This window comes from Euprymna scolopes, chromosome 2 (genome assembly GCF_053919585.1).
Source record: "Euprymna scolopes isolate OS-2025 chromosome 2, ASM5391958v1, whole genome shotgun sequence".
NCBI lineage: Eukaryota > Metazoa > Mollusca > Cephalopoda > Sepiida > Sepiolidae > Euprymna > Euprymna scolopes.
The window spans coordinates 61,791,929-61,812,017 of NC_136483.1; the positions used below are offsets into that span (position 1 = coordinate 61,791,929).

The 20,089-nt window shown below is 32.6% G+C and overlaps 1 protein-coding gene across 2 annotated transcripts in view; it reads right to left on the reverse strand.

Annotated features, from left to right (window-relative positions):
* Positions 1-4,304: 4,304 nt before the first annotated feature.
* Positions 4,305-20,089, reverse strand: part of LOC145291536 (palmitoyltransferase ZDHHC21-like) — a 250,564-nt gene continuing 234,779 nt past the window's right edge. Inside the window, exon 8 of one of the 2 annotated variants that reach the window (XM_080137537.1) lies at positions 4,305-4,842. In XM_080137537.1, coding sequence (XP_079993663.1) covers positions 4,716-4,842 — 127 coding nt within the window. In that variant the 3' untranslated portion in view covers positions 4,305-4,715. The remainder of the gene's footprint in view (positions 4,843-20,089) is intronic. The other variant, XM_080137545.1, reaches the window with a different exon arrangement.

Consider the following 20,089-nt stretch of genomic DNA (forward strand, 5'->3'; position numbering starts at 1 on the left):
TTCGTCAGAGCAAATTCTATTAAACACTTGTAAAACAAACTTTGAGATGCAAGGTTTAGGCGATGGGACAGAGGTTGTAGTTTGGTTGCTAGTGCGGGACCTATTAGATTGGCGCCCCTTTTTTTAAGCTTGTCTAAAAGCGAGAGACTGGTGGCAGATACACCAGCCCAGATGTGACATCATGCATGGGCGAATAGTGGCTTTGGAATGATACAGAGTACTCTCAGGTGTGCGGAACCTTCTAGCACGGTAGATAGAAAGAACCCACCTCCTTCACAGTAGCTTTGGCAATGACCTTAATATATTTGTTCCAATTCATGTTGCCTGTGAAATGTTGATCATGAAGATGAGGATAACAGTTCGCAAATAAATAAATAAATATAGAAATATAGAAATAAATAAATATATAAATTACTCATCTAAAAGGATTTCAATAAAATAATACAAAAATAATTATTTAATTTTTTCTCGTATTTTGTCCTTTTGTTGTATATTGTTTATATTGGAGGAGATGATATATTAAAACGTGTCATGTGTTATCTAGTGGATGTAAGATATTGTTCTTTTTACAGACAGATAATAAACGTATAAATCGTATTATGTTGTTTAGTCAGGAGGACCTGATATTGACATGTAAACTGAATCATGTTGTGTCAGACTTATCGCACCGGATATTTTTACAGTTCATATGTAAGAAGAATAATAAATGCTTCATACCTTTTTTTCTTGAAGAGTTATTCTGTATCTTTCTGCTGCTCCATGACGAACCATGAAACGATCAGCACCATCCAATTGAGATATCTGTTCTTATTTGTGAAACCATTAAAACAATTCTTTATATTTTTATAATATAAATTTATTACAGTTGTCTCAAATAGTTTTCACAGGATCTGCAGTTTGTCTACATTTTCTATTCTTACAGCTCGCTCCCTAGCTGTCTGTCCACCCCTCTAGACGTCTGTCCGCTCTGGTGGTCAATCCTCAACTCTCTGAATCTCTCCAAAACTTACTGCATCACGTGTTCTCTTATGTCACCTAATTACGTGTCTCAGACCAACCTAATGTCCACAGCTAGTTATTTGTTTATTCAAAACCCCAAAATAATGTTTACATATATTTTCTATTTTCACATTCCTTTTGCGATTCACACGTCAATCATTTCTTCCGCAATTTAATTGTTTATTCTTCTAATCATAATAACTGATCCAGCGAACATCCGTCCCTCAAATTAATTAATAAGAATACAATAACAATAATAATAATGTTCTGACCATTGAGCCCGCTTGCCGCAGTTAGCAGATACTACGCTATGATCACAGCCTAAATGATCATAACATTACACTTTTCCATAAACTGGTTGTTCCTTTCCGATGGTATGAACAATGTTCCAAATTAGTGTATGTAGTTTTAACTGATTTTACAGAATTGTACAATAAATGACTACTACTATTATGTTGCGTACTATTATTATAGAAAATAATAATAATAATAATATTATTATTATTATTATTATTATTAATGATAATAATAATAATAATAATAGTATTCCTTGGAAATGACTAGTATTATAGCTGAAAGCGCTCGTAACCGTTAAAATAAAACCATTCAAACAAATCAACTGGGTATTTTTTTTAATAACATCTGAATGGAAAAAAAATGTAGCAGGAAAGGAAATACGGAAAGCAAGAGGAAGGCGGCCTTTGTCGCTTTGATCCGACGGAACATATTTGGTGCGTGAATAAGGAAGTGTATTTCACATCGGATGCACACGTTTCTCAGTCTTTTGATCCTGTTAATTGATTGTTTTTCCAACCTGTCTCCGTATGGAGAATCTTTCTTTCACGAATTGGAATTAGCCCTACTAAACCTCATCATCTTAACCGGGTTGCGATCCAACGGCAACCTGCGGGTAATAGTTCGGGTGGAGGTAGCGTACGTAATTCTCGGGTGTAGAGCGTATCCAGCGTGTGTCCTTACAATCTCAATCCAGTGATGTAGATTCATCCATATTGATACAATTTATATATATATATATATATATATATGTGTGTGTGTGTGTGTGTGTGTGTGTGTGCATGCGTACATATATATATATATATATATATATATATATATTACACTTATATATATATATATATATATATATATATATATATATATATATATATACGTATATATATTAGTGATGAGACGACTCCAATATTTTTCCTGATTCCGTACTAAATTCCCGATACAATTACCGATTCCGGTTTCGATTCTTTATAAATCTCTAAATATTTAACTATAGTTGTATTTTTTGTTCCGATTACCATAAAAAACCCGCATGTTAAATTAAATCAGCTATTTTCATAAACGCACAAAATACACTTGTGGGGAAGATCTATCGATTTTAGCTTGAGTGGTAGTTTAAAATCAATGCATATTTATTATTTTATAACTAATACAAGGAATGGAAGATTTGCTTTAAACAAAATAAAATAAAAAAGGCAATTAATAAGAACTCTTTTGGCATCGGAAAATCGGTACAAATTTTTCTGATTCCGATACCGTACAAATATTCCGATTTTTCCAATTCTCGATTCTGATTCCCGTAATCGTCCCAACACTAATATATATATATATATATATATATATATATATATATATATATGTATATATATATATATATATATATATATATATATATATATATATATATATATACATTTTATTTTTTATTACCGTATCTTTCTGTTAAGTTACATTGTTGTTTCGGCTACACGGCCGTTTTTTTTTGTTTTTTTTTTGCCGTCTGTAGCGTCCTCAGACTTTTACAGAAACCCTTTCTGTAAATGTCTGAGGACGCTACAGACGGCCAAAAAACGGCCGTGTAGCCGAAACAATAATGTAACTTAACAGAAAGATACGGTAATAAAAAATAAAACGCATATCTGCTCTACTACAGTATTGAGCACTTTCTTCAGTTTTTATTAATTACCATCTCCACTATATATATATATATATATATATATATATATATATATATATATATATATATATATATATATATAGTGAGTTAGTTAGTTAGGTAGTTAGTTAGTTAGTTAGTTATAAAATATATATGGCGATTAAGCTACACTGAATATTCCGCGTTTCATCCACTCTAGGATTCTTCAGGCTTATGCGTGTGGATAGAGTGGATGAAACGCGGAATATTCAGTGTAGCTTAATCGCCATATATATTTTATTATTGACTAGCTCTACCTACGTATTGAGCACTTTTGAAGTAAATACTTAAAGTTTACGCATAAATTTATACTTTCGTATATTAATTTTATGTGAGTAAATGAAGTAGTCATATATATATATATATATATATATATAATTATATATATGTATATTCATATATATATATATAATTATATATATGTATATATATATGAATATATATATTCATATATATATATGAATATATATATATATATGAATATATATATATATACATATGTATATACAAAATGCGGGATCGAATTTTGCTTTATATATATATATATATATATATATATATATATATATATATATATATATATATATAAAGCAAAATTCGATCCCGCATTTTGCTAAATCCTACCCTCTGATGAGAAGGAAAGTATTTTTTCGAAACTCCGCGGATTAAGGACTATCCACTTATTTTGTGCTTCCTTTTTAAAATTAAATATGTTTTTAACTCTGTTTCAAAGTGTTTTCTGACATGTTTTATTAACTACTTGTTTATATATATATATATATATATATATATATATATATATATATATATATATATATATATATATATATATATTAGTCTATCTGTTTGTCGGCCTATGTATTCAGTTTTCTCGGAATCTACGATCTGACAAATATTTGTATGCATCTTTGTTACGATAAGTACTAAGTAACGAATCGTGTGAAAATTGTGAGAGTAAAAAATAAAAAACTCATTTCAAATAATGTTTTTATTAAAATGTATTTCGCTTTTATTTGCGTTGTACTTTAAACATTTCGTTCTATTCACTAAATATTTTTAAATAATGGATGACATTTTCTACAAGTTTTTCACTTCACAGACGATTTTGTCAAATATTTTCGTTTTGTTTTTCTTTTTGTGTAGTTTGGTTCAGTTAGTTTTTTTGTTGTTTATTTTTGTCTGATGAGAGTATTTTTGTTTGAGGTTGGCAACAATTTTTTGTATGCTTTGATAAGTGCATTTAGTGCTGCTTTAGTAAAAGTATTCCTGCTTGTGAGGAATTTTTTTTTTCATATGAATGTTAGAGGATTAAAAGGAGTTTTTCTTGTTTTGCTGAATTGGAATATTTTGGGTACATTGGAATGAGTAATTTTTTAGATGAGTATTTAGATCTGGTTTAATATGCGTATTTTTAGGTTTTATGCGTGTATTTGGGGATTTGATCAGAGTTTTGTTTGGTTTGATAGGAGTAGTTTTTGCTACAATGGTAGGAGTATGTATTCTTTGATCGGAGTAGTTTATTTTAATTCTTTTAGTTTTATACAGAGTAATTGCTTGGGTCTTTTTTATAAGAGAATTTTTAGTTTGATGTGTGCTGTTGGTTTCATAAGAGAAGATTTTGTTTGAAAGAGATATTTTGTTTGGATTTGATCAAAGTATTTTTAGATTTTAGATTCTTCCACAAACTTGTTTCCATTTTTGAAGTGTTTTTTTCTTCTTTTTCTTTTTCTTAAGGATGGAAGAATCCCCGTTGTGGAACTGCCATTGCCTTTCGTCGACAGGGAAAGAACCAGAGCCAAACAGATTTTGTCTTGAAGAGTTCGGCATACGCTTGGAATTTGGTACGCTTTTTAGTTCTGCAAATAGAATAACAAAAAGAAAATTTAGAAAAGCATTAACAACAAAAGAACTAGAAAACTTAAAAGAAAAATCAGGAAAAAAACGTAAAAAGAAAGAATTAAAAGTTACTTTTATTACTTTAGTATAAGCTGTAACTTACTTCCCATATTTAAAGTACATAATAAAAATGTTCTAATGCTATAATAGTAAGTCATAAAAAATAGTAATAAATCTGAGAGAAATTGTGATAACCTAAATAGAAATAAAAATGAGTGTTATTGTTGATGGTTAAGGAAAAACAACAAGGACGCGGATATCAGATCGAATATTATATTTGTGGTAAAACGTAGTATATGGATAAATTAGGTAGCGAGAGTACTTTCTCCCGCACTCGTTCTGGGTCACTCGGTCATTGACTTTGTGGCTATTCGGTATTTACCTGTCTCCCACCGCAAGCGGATGTGACACAAGGTCGGAAAGTGAAATGAAGGGGCCAGTAAGTAAAAGGAATCGTTTTTGGTATCAGAAAATATGTACAAAATTTCCGATTCCGATGCCCATACTCTCACAAGTTCTCATTTTTCCGATTCTCAATTCCGATCCCGATTAATCGTCCCAACACTAATATATATATGTGTGTGTATGCGTGTATATATATATATATATATATATATATATATATATATATATATATATAATCCATCTATCCATTCATGTGTAATCACCATTTTCTTCACCATATTCCCTCTGCTTCCCTTTTTTTGTTATCAAGTAAGATCTTTAACTTACTTGTTGTTTCATCAAATACTTTTGCATGCTAAATCCGATCCCGCATTTTGCTAATTCCTACCCTCTGATGAGAAGGAAAGTATTTCTTCGAAACTCCTCGGATTAAGGACTATCCACTTATCTAGTGTTTCCTTTTCAGATTAAATATATTTTTATCTCATTTCAAAGTGTTTTTATAACATGTTTTATTAGATGTTTGCTCGTATATATATATATATATAACATATATGTTTGCTCGTATATATATATAGGTTTTTCCAAAAGTAAAACTTATTTTTTTAACTGGAAAAGTTGAATAGCTACGAAGAAGTGAGTTGTACAATTAAAACCAGCGACTTTTTCTGCCCAAGAATTTATTTTTCTTTTCTTCTAAATAGTTACACATAGTTTCAATCCACTTTAAAAATTGTTTATGTTTATGCTGTACAATACCCGTCCTAGGGTATGTGAAATTATTTCATTTATATGTGGTATATTACCCGTCCTATGGAAAGTAAAATTATTTTATATATGTGTTGTACATTACCTCTCATAGAGTAGGTGAAATTATTTCATATATGTATGGTGCAATATCCGTCCATATATTTCATATATGCATGGTACAATAGCCGTCCATATATTTCATGTATCTGCTGTACAATACCTATCTTAGCGTATGAAAAATATTATTTTGCTTCGGATAAGCACATGATTGCTAGTCATCAAAGATTCCGCAATATCTTTACTAGAACAGATATGTTCAAACGCAACTTCATTTTTTTCTTTGTTTTACACGGTCCCGAGCAACGCTGGGTAGGCCTACTAGTCGTATATGTATCTAAGAAAATGCAGGAACAAAATATATACGGGAAAAATAGATTCATTTTTTCCGTACTATTTTTATTTAGTTAGTTCTTAAAGATAAATCCCCCCTCGTGTGTCTATCACTTGATTTTTTAAGTTAAATTTATGAAAGCTTCTTAACGATCCTTCGCAATTCTTGACAAATAAAAGCAATCATTTTCTTCTCCATTCTTTCCCAAAATTAACTCTGCCATAGTTTATTTTCTTGTGGCCTTTGCCTAGATTGGCTTGGTTTCATGACTGGAATTAGTCTGGTTTGGTGGAGGATTTAATTCAGTATTGTAACTTATGATAACATCGCTAGGAAAATGTGTACCATTACTTTTATTGCATGACCCAGTGAGTACATAGATTTTCAATTTCTAATGCAATTTCTTCTTTATCATATATCAAATCTGAATTTTATTTAATACATATAGTTAACAGATTATACATTTTGCTAAACAATTATTTTGTAAAGGGCAGTTTACTCTTAATTTGTAGTTACAATTTTCTACGCTTTTCCTTTTGCTTGGGAAACCTACCTACGAATGAACTCGTCCACAACTAATAAATATGGCTACCAGCACGAAGTGAGGGGGAGCGGCTGCAAAGTAGTGCATATCGTAGCACGCCAGTCGAGGTTTCGATCTCGACGATTAGTCCAATAGAAACGGTGGCCTTTTAGCTGTTGAACTGACAAATGTTCTGTGTAGCCCAGGCATGCCCATCCTCCCATGCCTTGTCTCCCGGTTTTCCGGTGGAGCAAGTTTATCATTGGTTGTCTGAGACGCCCTAACAGGATAATGAAGACGGAATTATTCAGATTTATTATTCCAGGGCTGAAATGCAGCCCAGTGTTGCCCGGTAGAAAAATACGCTTAAATATGATATTTTAATTAATGCAGATTTCGTATTTATTAGTTTTTATGTTTTAGTTTTGAGGACTGGTTTATTCTGTGGAATGCAACCATTTATTAAGTCGCCTGACGAGGACATCTGGTTTTTACCAAACATTTGTCCGAAATTTTTGCATAGCCAGTATGTTTGTAAATACCCTTATTAATTGCACTGTTTAATGTTTTGATATTGGTTGGCCCGCAAGATCGCCTGATTTAATCCCCTGCGATTTTTCTTGCAGGGATATTTGAAGTACAACGTATTCATCTACAGTCCCCCGATCTCTTGAAGAATTAAAACGAGCTATACTTTCTGGAATTAGTGCTATTCGACCCGAAATGATCCCTCGAGTTATTGAAAATATTTGTGAACGTCCACAATCGTGTGATAGTAATGATTGGGAAACATTTTGGCTGATTTAATATTTGGGACCTGGTGAAATAAAATGGCATTCTACGTACATTTAGTAAATAAAAAATATTTTCTTTATTTGGTTGTTATTTAATTTTTTGTACCAACAAATTATCAGATCATTTTATCATTTTTGGACTATATATATATATATATATATATATATATATATATATATATATATATATATATATATATAAAGAGAGAGGGGAGAGGAGGGGAGGAGGAGGAGAATGAGGAAGGAGAGCGGGAGTGAGAGTTGTCACCCTTCCAATTTGGCCTCTAATCCTTTATCCAAATGTATCAGGTTAGCTGATTTTTGAAAAGAACTCCATTACAATGCACACTTTCTGAATCGTTCCGCTTTCAGTTCGGCATACAAATCAAATCAGATTTGGGTCAATGCTAAACACACCAAAATTCTCGCTTGATTTCCTCCCCACTAGACGCTTTTAAAAAAAATGGGGGACGGGATTTTAATTGAAAATAAAATGAATAATTGTTATTTCTTCAACCTCCTACTGCGCTCTCCTTTGAACTTGTCCTACCGATGATAGGGTCACGCCTTCATGGGCTTTAACTCATTAATTTTTCCACAAAGGATGAGAGTTTCTTTGCAGCGTGCAACCAAATGAAAAGCAAAACGACACGTGTGAGTGTAGGACTTTGGAAAGACTGTTATGGTCGAACAGAATTAAGAAAACTTAAAATTTTTGAATAAAAAAACATTGCATACGTGTGGGGTATATTACTGTGAGGACATTGTTTCAACATCACGCACACACACACACGCACACACACACGCACACGCACACGCACACACACACACACACACATATATATATATATATATATATATATATATATATATATATATATATACAACATGCATGTGTGGATGTATATAGTAAGTTATGAAAATAAAAATATATGTGACACTCAAGCTATACACAATCTTCCACATTTCATACTCGTATTTCGATAACCAATTGGAATGTTTCGACAGCCAGAAGAACGTTAACTGTGAAATTTTAACATAAACCGAGCAGGTTAAGAATATAAGTTCGTAATAACAAATAGCTTACGTGACCAAACATCAGGTGATGATTCATTGGTTACGTGAGTAATAATGTAATTACAATGGGAAGTGGGTTTTTTATATACACGTAGGGTTTGGTCATAGAGTGTGTGCTTGGGTTCTTTATCCGGTAGGGGGATGTGATGCGTCTAGTGTGTTAGGTATAAGTTAGTGTTAAGTTCATACTTGCATGCCTTCTCGCTTCAAGCTAACACCGCTGGCTAACCTCACGATGAAAATGGAGCAGCTATGCATAAGTCTTCCCTGCCTGTACATAGCCTTTCCATCATCAAGACTCCTACAGTGCCTCCATGTTAGCCACACACTGTAACTGGGTGACTTGCGCCCCAGGTTAAACCTGTAGGAGATCTCGGAGTAGTAGAGGACCTCAGAGGTAGTGCGTTATGGTCCACCAATGTGTGGACACGCCCTGGCACACGATCAACCCCTACCCCACTGTCTTGTGGGTGCCTTTGGTTGGGCGAAGACTAGGGGAACCAACCCCAAAATCAAACACCACTGCCTTGTGGGCCTTATCACAGCGAATGGCTAAGAGATGGGAACTCTGACTTCAGATCCTACTGCTGCCTTGCAGTTTTCCATAAAAGGCTATGGAACCTCATCCAGAAAGAAAAGGCGTAGTAGTGGACACGATAAGACAACTGTCTACCTCACTGAGATTACTTTCGGCCAGAAGCTGCGGCCTCCTCGCGGGTTCGTTCCACTGGAAATGCGCATTTGAAGTTCAGAGGGTGTTTATCTGATGCGCAACAGATACTACACCTAAACTGCGCAAGCAAGTTAGGAGCCAAGGTGGAAAGTCTTGTACCGAAGGATAAAGCACTGACGCCCCGACTAGTCATTGTCAAGGCTGATGGACTGCATGATGATGATGATGATGATGATGATGATGATGATGATGATGAGTCATAGAGTAGTTAGAGTTTTTACAAAAAATATAATCACAAATACCATCTGATAAAACGAAAATACCTATAATATGCCAGATGAAGCTTATAAAATATTACATATAAAGAATGAAATAAAAATTATAAAATCACTCCAGAAAGCACATTAGGCCAAATTAATCTATAAGCCAAAAAAAAAAAAACTACACATTAAGCCATAAGATATTAGGTTGTTTCTTGTGGAATTTTTAATTTTAATTTTAAATGATGTATTTTTCAATAAGGTTTTTGGTATAATACCTTTACTTTATTTTATATATAATTTTAGAGGGAGTTTTTTTTCCGCTCTATCTAATCGTTTAAATTACAAACGTTTAAAACAATTATGTCTTCTTTTCAGAACTTTGAATACAAGATGAAAAAAAACAAATTTGCACAATTTTCTTATTTCAATTCAACTTAGGCCGAAGAGTTGTTGAAACAGCTCGCGATATCAACGAAGCGTTTGGCCCAGGAACCCTTGCTGAACGTACAGCACAATGGTGGTTTAAGAAATTTCGTGGCGGCGACGAGAATCTTGAATATGATGAGCGCATTGGTCTGCTATCGAATGTTGACAACGATGAATTAAGAGGCTTAGTCAAAGCCAATCCATTCACAACTGTTGAAGAAGTTGCTTCTGACTTAGACGTAACGTATACAACAATTTACAATCACTTGAGAGAGATAGGAAAGATAAAAAAAAGAACTTGATAAATGGGTGTCTCACGAATTGAATGACGATCAAAAGAAACGCCGTTATGAAGTATCATCTTCCCTTTTATACGCAACCAAAATGATCCGTTTCTGGACCTACTTGTGATTGCGATGAAAAGTGGGTTCTTTAAGACAACCGGCGACGCCCAGCTCAGTGGTTAGATGCCGACGAAACTTCACAACAATTCCTGAAGCTAGAGTTGCACCAAAAAAATGTCATGCCGACTCTTTTGTGGCCTGTGACTGAACTCATCCATTACATCTTTTTGAATGCAGGTTAAACCATTGCGGCAGAAAAGTATTGTCAACAAATAGATGAAATGCATCAAAAACTTTGGCAACAACACTCAGCATTAGTCAACAGAAAAGACCCAATTCTCCTCCACGACAATTCCCGACCGCACATTGCTGAACCAACCCCTTTGAAGTTGAACGAAACTTTGCCTTATCCGCCTCATCCGCCTCATCCGCCATACTCTCTAAACCTCTCACCTACCGACTATTACATTTTCAAACATATCGACAACTTTCTGTGTGATAAATGTTTCATAAACGAAAGCGTTATCAAAAACGCCTTCCGCAACTTCATCGCCACCGGAATGCAAGATTTTTACGTTACTGGCATAAATACATTTGTTTTGCGTTGGCAAATGTTTGTTGATTCTTATAGTGCTAATTCCGATCAATAAATTTTGATTTGTCCCCAGATATGTTCATATGAATTTAAAAGTGAAAAACTGCAAGAACTTTCTTGTCAATTTGATATGTCCAGATGGTTCGGATGTGGCCAATAATTAAGAATATATAAAGTTAAACAATTAATAGAATGGAATTTTTCTGACCAATATCGATTTCATATTGACGCCTACTACTAATAAATATTTTATGACTTAATAGAGCCCTTTGTGTGGCCAAAAATATCGGATCAGGATATTATAGTCTACTGTCTATATAGCACCAAATATAATCATTATTAACTGCTAAAAAAGTTAAGACATTAAATATTTGCAATTATTCGGGAAAATGTTACTGTCTACTGGAAAATGGTTGAATGGAAAATTACGTAATTTATGCAAGTATAACTAAATCTACTACTACTACTGCTACTACTACTGCTACTACTACTGCTACTACTACTACTACTAATAATAATAATAATAATAATAGGAACACATGATCTACTATACATATACCAAAAGATCCTGAAGGAGGTTAACATAGAAGCAATACATAATTATGGCATCGATCGACTGCAAGAAGACATACAGCAAGATCCCTCAAGAATGAATAATAGAATGCTTGAGGATGTAAACAAATATCAGACAAGATTCTCAATTTGATTGAAAAAGCAATGAAAACATGACTCTGCATGAAAAGGAAAGACCGAGGAAGAGGGCTGGTTTGTATAAAAGACTGTGAATGGCATAGAAAATAATTAGTAAAATATATAACGCTGAACATAGAAATGCTAATCATCGCAGCAATAAACACTGCAAAAATAAACAAGACAGAGGACAGAGAGGCAAGGGATAAGACGAGAAAAGAAAAAGGAGAAGAGAAGCAGCTGCGCGAACAATCCATAAGGATGATAAGAGATTAGACTTGCGAAAACACTAACCAGACCTCCACTGGATGAGTGCGGAGAAAACTGGAATCTTGGTGAGGCTTACTGACACTTAAATTCTGGTGATCCAATGGTCGGTGCTAGCAATAAATCAGCGATAAACGGCTATTTAAACTCATTTGCAAAGATTCTCGAAAGAGGTGACTTGTATTGGAAATCTGGATAGACTTGTTGTTTTCTTAGCACCAGGAAATACCACAAATTGTTGCCAATGAGAAATCTTTGATAATAGTCTGTGTAAAACTCCATAATAATAAAAAAAAAATATTGTCATCATCATCATCATCATCACCATCATCATCATTGTTGTTATTATTATTATTATTATTATTATTATTATTATTATTATTATTATTATTATTATTATTGGTCCAACATCATCAAACAATTTACAAATATTTATTCATATACTAATGATAAGCATACAAACGTGACTTCTCTTTTTCTCTCTCTCTCTCTCTCTCTCTCTCTTTCTCTGCCTCTCTCTCTCTCTGTCTCTGTCTCTCTCTCTCACACACACACACACACACACTCTAAGCTCAGTTAGTACCTTCAAATACGCGGACGACATAAACTACTGATTTGTCTATATTAGAAAAACAAATTCATATAAACCGGATTTTAAATAAAATGAAATATATTTTATAATACTAACATTGGTCGGTATGGAGAGGGTGAATTAACTAAGGCATTCTAATAAAGTCAATGCATGAAGCTGTAAGAAAATTATACACATTGAAATGAAGAAAATAGGTCTAAGAGTAGTTATGCTGACTAATATAGAAATAGCTAATTTCTTAGATGTCGTTTTAAAATAAATATGTGTGTGTATGTGTGTGTGTGTGTTTGTGTGTGTGTGTGTTTGTGTGTGTATGTGTGTGTGTGTGTGTGTGTGTGTGTGTGTGTGTGTGTGTGTGTGTGTGTGTGTGTGTGTGTGTGAACCCATCTGTTTGGTAGTAACATTTTTATATCAATGCAAAGTTTTTATCTGACACTGTTCTAGGCGAACTTCGAGTCGCTTTTTCTTCTCCATCACCATGTGTGTGTGTGTGTGTGTGTGTGTGTGTAATCTTTAGTCAAGAATTCCAATACCACAAGTATATTTCTATAACATTCATAGTATTTTATAGGTTGTATGGTACGTTTTACACGTGTTTCATTGAATGATATAAATTTACCAAACAACTCGTCAGAAACACATATAAACCCAACAGAAAAATACAGTTTTTTTTTTCAATGAAAAAGACCAAATATACTTTTGTATTGTAATTGTTTACTAACGATATACATGCTCTGAAAGTGCAAATAGATTCATTTTTAGTAAGCTTAAATAAATGTGGAAATTTTTTAATAACTTTGTTTAATATGACGTTTCTGAATTTTTTAGATGAGGATTTGCTATTTATATTATTTGGATTCGTCGGACTGCAGTTCTCATTTTGGACGTGATTTTCACAACGTTTCAGTCGATGTAACCTTCTCCAGGTGCATCTTGTCGAACTTGGGAATGTTTCTGTCGAACACGGACCCGTATCGCAGCGGTTAGAGTACTTGGAAAAATCAATTATAAAAAGTGATATTTTCCTGAAGGTTGAAGTTTCAATTCTCAGTGCGTGTAACCAAAAAATAGAATTGCGAATTATTTAGTATCTTTATCCAGTCATGGCTGACAGAGCAAGAGCACTCTATCCCTAAATTCTCGAGTTCGACGGAAATATTCCCGAGATCGACAAGATGCACCTGAAGAAAGTCGGAGGTTACATCGACAGAAACGTTGTGAAAATTCCATTCAAGATACGAACAGTAGTCTGACAAATCCAAATAATACGAACTTTATTTAATATATACATTAAAAGTATATATCTTTTACTATCAAAGCACACACACACACACACACACACATACACACACACGCGGGCATATATATATATATATATATATATATATATATATATATATATATATATATATATATATCAATTCTTTAAATCCTTTATTAATAAATTCTTTCTCGTTGTAAACTGTTAGGATGTTTGATTAAACATACTGAACATTATTGAATTTGTTTCAATTGAAAAACAAGATGGGCTGATGATGAAGTAAGTCGAAACAGCATGAGGTGGCTGGGCGTTGTCCATGACAAAAGGCTGCAAAAGATTGTGGAGGGAGGAAGCAAGATGGCGTTCAGCAAAAGACAGAGTGAGATGGGAGAATTCACGTAGAAGCCTGGGAGGAAAAAAGAGATGGGTACATAATCGGAAAGATAGACGGAGACATAGAGGAAGAGAAATGGGAGAGAGGGTGATAAAAGGAGAGATAGAAGAAGAGCCGATGTACGGTTTTGTTTTCTCACTCCAAGATGTTTAACCAAGCGTTAACTTTAAATAGTCACCGGGTTCAAAGGTCGCCGAATGTATTATGGCAAATTGGCAAAACCCCCAAAATTGTGGATGGCGTGTTGTGTGTTATTGTATTGTAGAATTTTGAACGGTAAGGCAGCAGGAAGGGGTTTCGTGTAGAGACTTTAAAGATCTGTACAGACCACAACGAATTGTGACAAATATATTGGTGAATAAATCAATCTTAGAAAAGCCCCCTTCTTTAAAACCAAAATAACGACACAAAATAAACTTTTTTGGAATCAATTTGGGGACCCAGACACTCCAGTTATTAAAGCGGTTGAAAGTTTTCTATTCTCATTCGTAGTTATAGTATTAGGGACCATACATCAGTGGGGATTAAGTTAGCTAATGTCGATTTTTGACAAGCACGTGGAGTGCTTGATAGTCCAAATCTGCAAAACAGAATCGTTTCCAGGGTTGAGTCAAGGATGGATGTCATATAAGGTTAAATCTAAACGGCGTAAACAAAATAAAGGTATGGGTTTGAGGTGACGAATGACGACACCTTGTTTTTAGATCGGTGAAAATGTTTCATAGTCAGTCTCTCTGTAGAAGCCGTACAAAAGAGACATCCCCAATAATGTATAAAACTTCGATAATGAAGGTGCGAAACATTACCTCGATGTCCCTGTCCATGTATCACTCATTTCAATTGAGTTAAGAAGTTAGATAATAACTAAATAATTAGGTAAAAGAGCATTAGTCTATCTCTCTCCTAAGTAAATTCACTTCCAAATATAACCTTTAGGAAAACTCTCACCAAACGTCTCTTTATGATTTTTGCATAAAAAGAAGCGACTATAAAAATACTGAGAATAGAAAATCGCGTATGAGTGTATAAAGAACCTTCTTTTTTATATTGAAAACAATGCTATAGTCGAAGGCTAATTATTTATTTCCAGTTAAGACAACTTTCCAGATTGATATCAAAGTCTAACATCTGTTTTGTCCTCAATTCTAATAGAAGTCGTTCATGTATCTGTTAATAATGTATCTATTAGTCCTAATCCAAAGTGACGTTATTTACTTTCTTCCCACAGCAAGAAGATGTGACACAAGGTCAGAACGTGAGGAGAACCAAGCTAGTGCCCCAAAAGAAGGGTTACTCTGGCTTATTAAAAGATGTCTGAGTAGCCTTGTCGACCTTCCCCGGTGAGGATGCCTCAGGTAGCAAGCAATAAATTTATTTCATCCGAAAGATGAGATGTAGGCTTGAGATAGTGGTGCTCATACGACTACCGAGAGCGAATGTCTTGGTCCACAGATAAAAGGCTTCCGAAATACCCTCGTTTCTTTTGGATTAATTGCTGATCAGCATGTGCCCACATTGCGATAGGATGTCAGATGAATTTAAAGAAGCTCTTCAGATTTTATTTTTTTACAACTAAGCCAAAATAAAGTACGTCACATTTTCATAAAGTAACTGGAATGCAATGGTTTTACGCTATTTCCCCGTTTTTGGTTTATTAATGTTCTATGAATAATAAATAAACGATAAAAAAATCACGTAAGTTTATAAAAATTGCGTAAATGTGAGAAAGGCAAACGCGCGGAAACACGTGATAATAGTTTTATCAATACTAGCAGCGTTGGTAGAAATTTATTTAATCAACAAAAATTTTTATAAATATTATTTAATCAAGCTAATATTTTTCTGCATAATGCAAGATATTAGTTTTTTTAGACAGAAAAACTAACAACACGCAGCAAATATAAGCGTGTTAGCTAGTTAAAGCTATTATTGCCTATTGTATTTTAAATAGTTAAAGCTATTATTGCCTATTGTATTTTAAATAGTTAAAGCTATTATTGCCTATTGTATTTTAAATAGTTAAAGCTATTATTGCCTATTGTATTTTAAATAGTTAAAGCTATTATTGCCTATTGTATTTTAAATAGTTAAAGCTATTATTGCCTATTGTATTTTAAATAGTTAAAGCTATTATTGCCTATTGTATTTTAAATAGTTAAAGCTATTATTGCCTATTGTATTTTAAATAGTTAAAGCTATTATTGCCTATTGTATTTTAAATGGTTAAAGCTATTATTGCCTATTGTATTTTAAATAGTTAAAGCTATTATTGCCTATTGTATTTTAAATAGTTAAAGCTATTATTGCCTATTGTATTTTAAATAGTTAAAGCTATTATTGCCTATTGTATTTTAAATGGTTAAAGCTATTATTGCCTATTGTATTTTAAATAGTTAAAGCTATTATTGCCTATTGTATTTTAAATAGTTAAAGCTATTATTGCCTATTGTATTTTAAATAGTTAAAGCTATTATTGCCTATTGTATTTTAAATAGTTAAAGCTATTATTGCCTATTGTATTTTAAATAGTTAAAGCTATTATTGCCTATTGTATTTTAAATGGTTAAAGCTATTATTGCCTATTGTATTTTAAATAGTTAAAGCTATTATTGCCTATTGTATTTTAAATAGTTAAAGCTATTATTGCCTATTGTATTTTAAATAGTTAAAGCTATTATTGCCTATTGTATTTTAAATAGTTAAAGCTATTATTGCCTATTGTATTTTAAATAGTTAAAGCTATTATTGCCTATTGTATTTTAAATAGTTAAAGCTATTATTGCCTATTGTATTTTAAATAGTTAAAGCTATTATTGCCTATTGTATTTTAAATAGTTAAAGCTATTATTGCCTATTGTATTTTAAATAGTTAAAGCTATTATTGCCTATTGTATTTTAAATAGTTAAAGCTATTATTGCCTATTGTATTTTAAATAGTTAAAGCTATTATTGCCTATTGTATTTTAAATAGTTAAAGCTATTATTGCCTATTGTATTTTAAATGGTTAAAGCTATTATTGCCTATTGTATTTTAAATAGTTAAAGCTATTATTGCCTATTGTATTTTAAATAGTTAAAGCTATTATTGCCTATTGTATTTTAAATATAGAACTGACCTAAATTAGATATATTAATAAGTGCTAGTAAATATATAGAAATTAATATTGTGATACATAGTTCAATACAAATAATGAAATCATATTGTAAAAGACAATCTTTAATTTACTTTTTCAGTCCAGCACATCTTATCAGACAATATTCTTCTGTTTGTGTTCTGTTTCTTTCGAATGTTCCCTTTTTACGTAATGTTTAACTGACTTCTTACTTCGGTGAAGAAAAGCTGCACGTCCAAATTACTACGAGTTTTTTTTTTGGGGGGGGGGGTTCACGCCATTTCAACAATGATCATATATTAATATAAAGATATTTGAAAACGACGCTTCATCAAAGGGATGTCACTCTCGTTTTCTTGTCAAGGGTTGCCAGATCCACCTTTTAAAATCAAATTTCGCGAATTTGGCCCTTTGTAAGCTATTTGGCCTTCAAAATGTATATTTGGCATTTTTAAGCGTAACGTACGGACTAACTAAGATAGGAACAAGGAGAATATTATATAGATAGCGAGAAGATAGTGTGTCCAATTAAAGGGAAGTAATTTTAAACATAATTTTCGAAGAAAGTAACACTAGATTGTTTATTCTTAATTATATAATGTTTTTATTTAGATCTTCGGAATTCTTCTATTTGGCGTTTTAATATACTATTTTTAATTTAGTTACATAATTGGTTTATAATAGCGAAACAATCTCTCTCTCATCTCTCTCATCTCTCTCTCTTTCTCTTTCTCTATTTCTCTTTATCTCTCTCTCTCACTTTCTTTCTCTCTCTCCCTCTTTCATTTCTCTCTTTCTCTCTCTTCCCTCTCTCTAATCTCTCTCTTTCTCTCTCTCTTTCTCTCTCTCTTCTCTTTCTCTTCTCTCTCTCATCTCTTTCTCTCTCTCTCATTTCTCTCTCTTCTCTGTCTCTCATCTCTCTCTCTCTCTCTCTCTCTCTCTCTCTCTCTCTCTCTCTCTCACTCTGAAATGTAATAAGCAAAACAATAATAGTTTCGAAGGTAAAAAGTTTTAAAGAACAAATCTTTAAACTGAAATCAATTTTAAAATTAAATGTTTTCAAAGTGATTGAAGTAGGATATTTTCTATAATGTAAAAACAATGTTTTTCTAACATATTAGATGCACGTTTAATTACTCTCGAATTTACATTTTGGAGGCTTAATGCAACGTTATTAACAATCGCGATGGTTGAAAACATTGGCATAAACAAAACTGTAAACATGGTATGAATCAGAAATAATTACTTGGCAGTACGAAAAACAAGTAATTTTAAGAAAACAATCTGCTAATATTTATATGTTTAGAAAAGAAATGTAATTGTTTATGTGATAGCGAAAATGGTTGGAAAATATTAAAACGTGGTTTTATAAATGGTTTATACATTTTTAATGTACTTATTTAGAAATGTGTCTATATTATCAATATTCTGGCCTGGAACATTTGCTTTTGTAAAAAGAACGTAGTAAAATATGTTCTCATATTGCAAATAATAAGGCACAATATCAACAAATAAAAATTGGTATGTCAAAAGAAAACTGTGATTTGTCAGCGTACATACTATTTGAGTCTGACTTTGAAAATCCGACTAACTTAATTTCATATAATACTTTGAAAGAAGAAACAATTTTGTAGGAATGTAGAAAAACAATACGTATTATATTACTTCGAATGATTGTTTCATCAGTGAAAAAATCAAATTCAAGATGGCTGCCATAAGTAAAGTTCGCATAAAAACCTAAAGACTTTGAAAATGGCGAGCACTTCGATTATTATGGGCGAAAAAAAAATATATTTAATTAGATCCGTAAAATACTACCTAATATTATCTACCACTAGTCTATCACGCTTAAACAGAGACCAAAAATTAGTCTTGAATCTAATAGGTCCCGCAATATCATTCAAGCCTTAAACTCTCTTCCATCGTCGCAATGTTGCATCCCTGTGCTTGTTTTACAAGTACTTTAATTTAATGTGCTCTGATGAACTCATAGCACTTGTGTCCCCTTGACGTACTTACTCCTGACTAGCCTGACACGCAGCAAAATCCCATTACTTCAATCTTGAGGTCCCTAAATGCCGGAAAGTTTAATCGTCTCTTCCCCCATACATCTAGACTTTGGAATCCCCTCCCTGTTTCCTGCGTTCAGGCCTCTACTAACCTGCAGCAGTTCAAATATAATGTGAACAAACATCCTGCTGCTCAACTCCCCAGTCCCTTCTTAGATACAATCCCTAATAGTTGCTCCTTACGTTCCAAGTGGCAATATGCCATGTTTGAGGTGAAAAAAGTATTTAAAAAATGTTTATTTATTATTTGCTACAGGCTGAAAATAATTTATTGTAAAAAAAAAAATCAGTTTGTAGAAATTTTAATATTCTATTTTTTTAGGCTTGTTCATTTAAATAATTACGGCCGAAGCGATAGAAAATAATGATGTGACTGCTTAGCACTGAAAAAAGTATATGTTTATTGTTGATGATATACAACTTTTTACGAAACGTTTACGTGAAGCATTTTGTGAATATTTTTTTATTTAAATAATTAGCTTAAAAGAAAATATTAACTGATCTTACGACGAATAAATAAAAAATGATTTTTTTTCAAAAATTATAATTTTTTTCTTTTTTGTATTAATAAGAATAACAA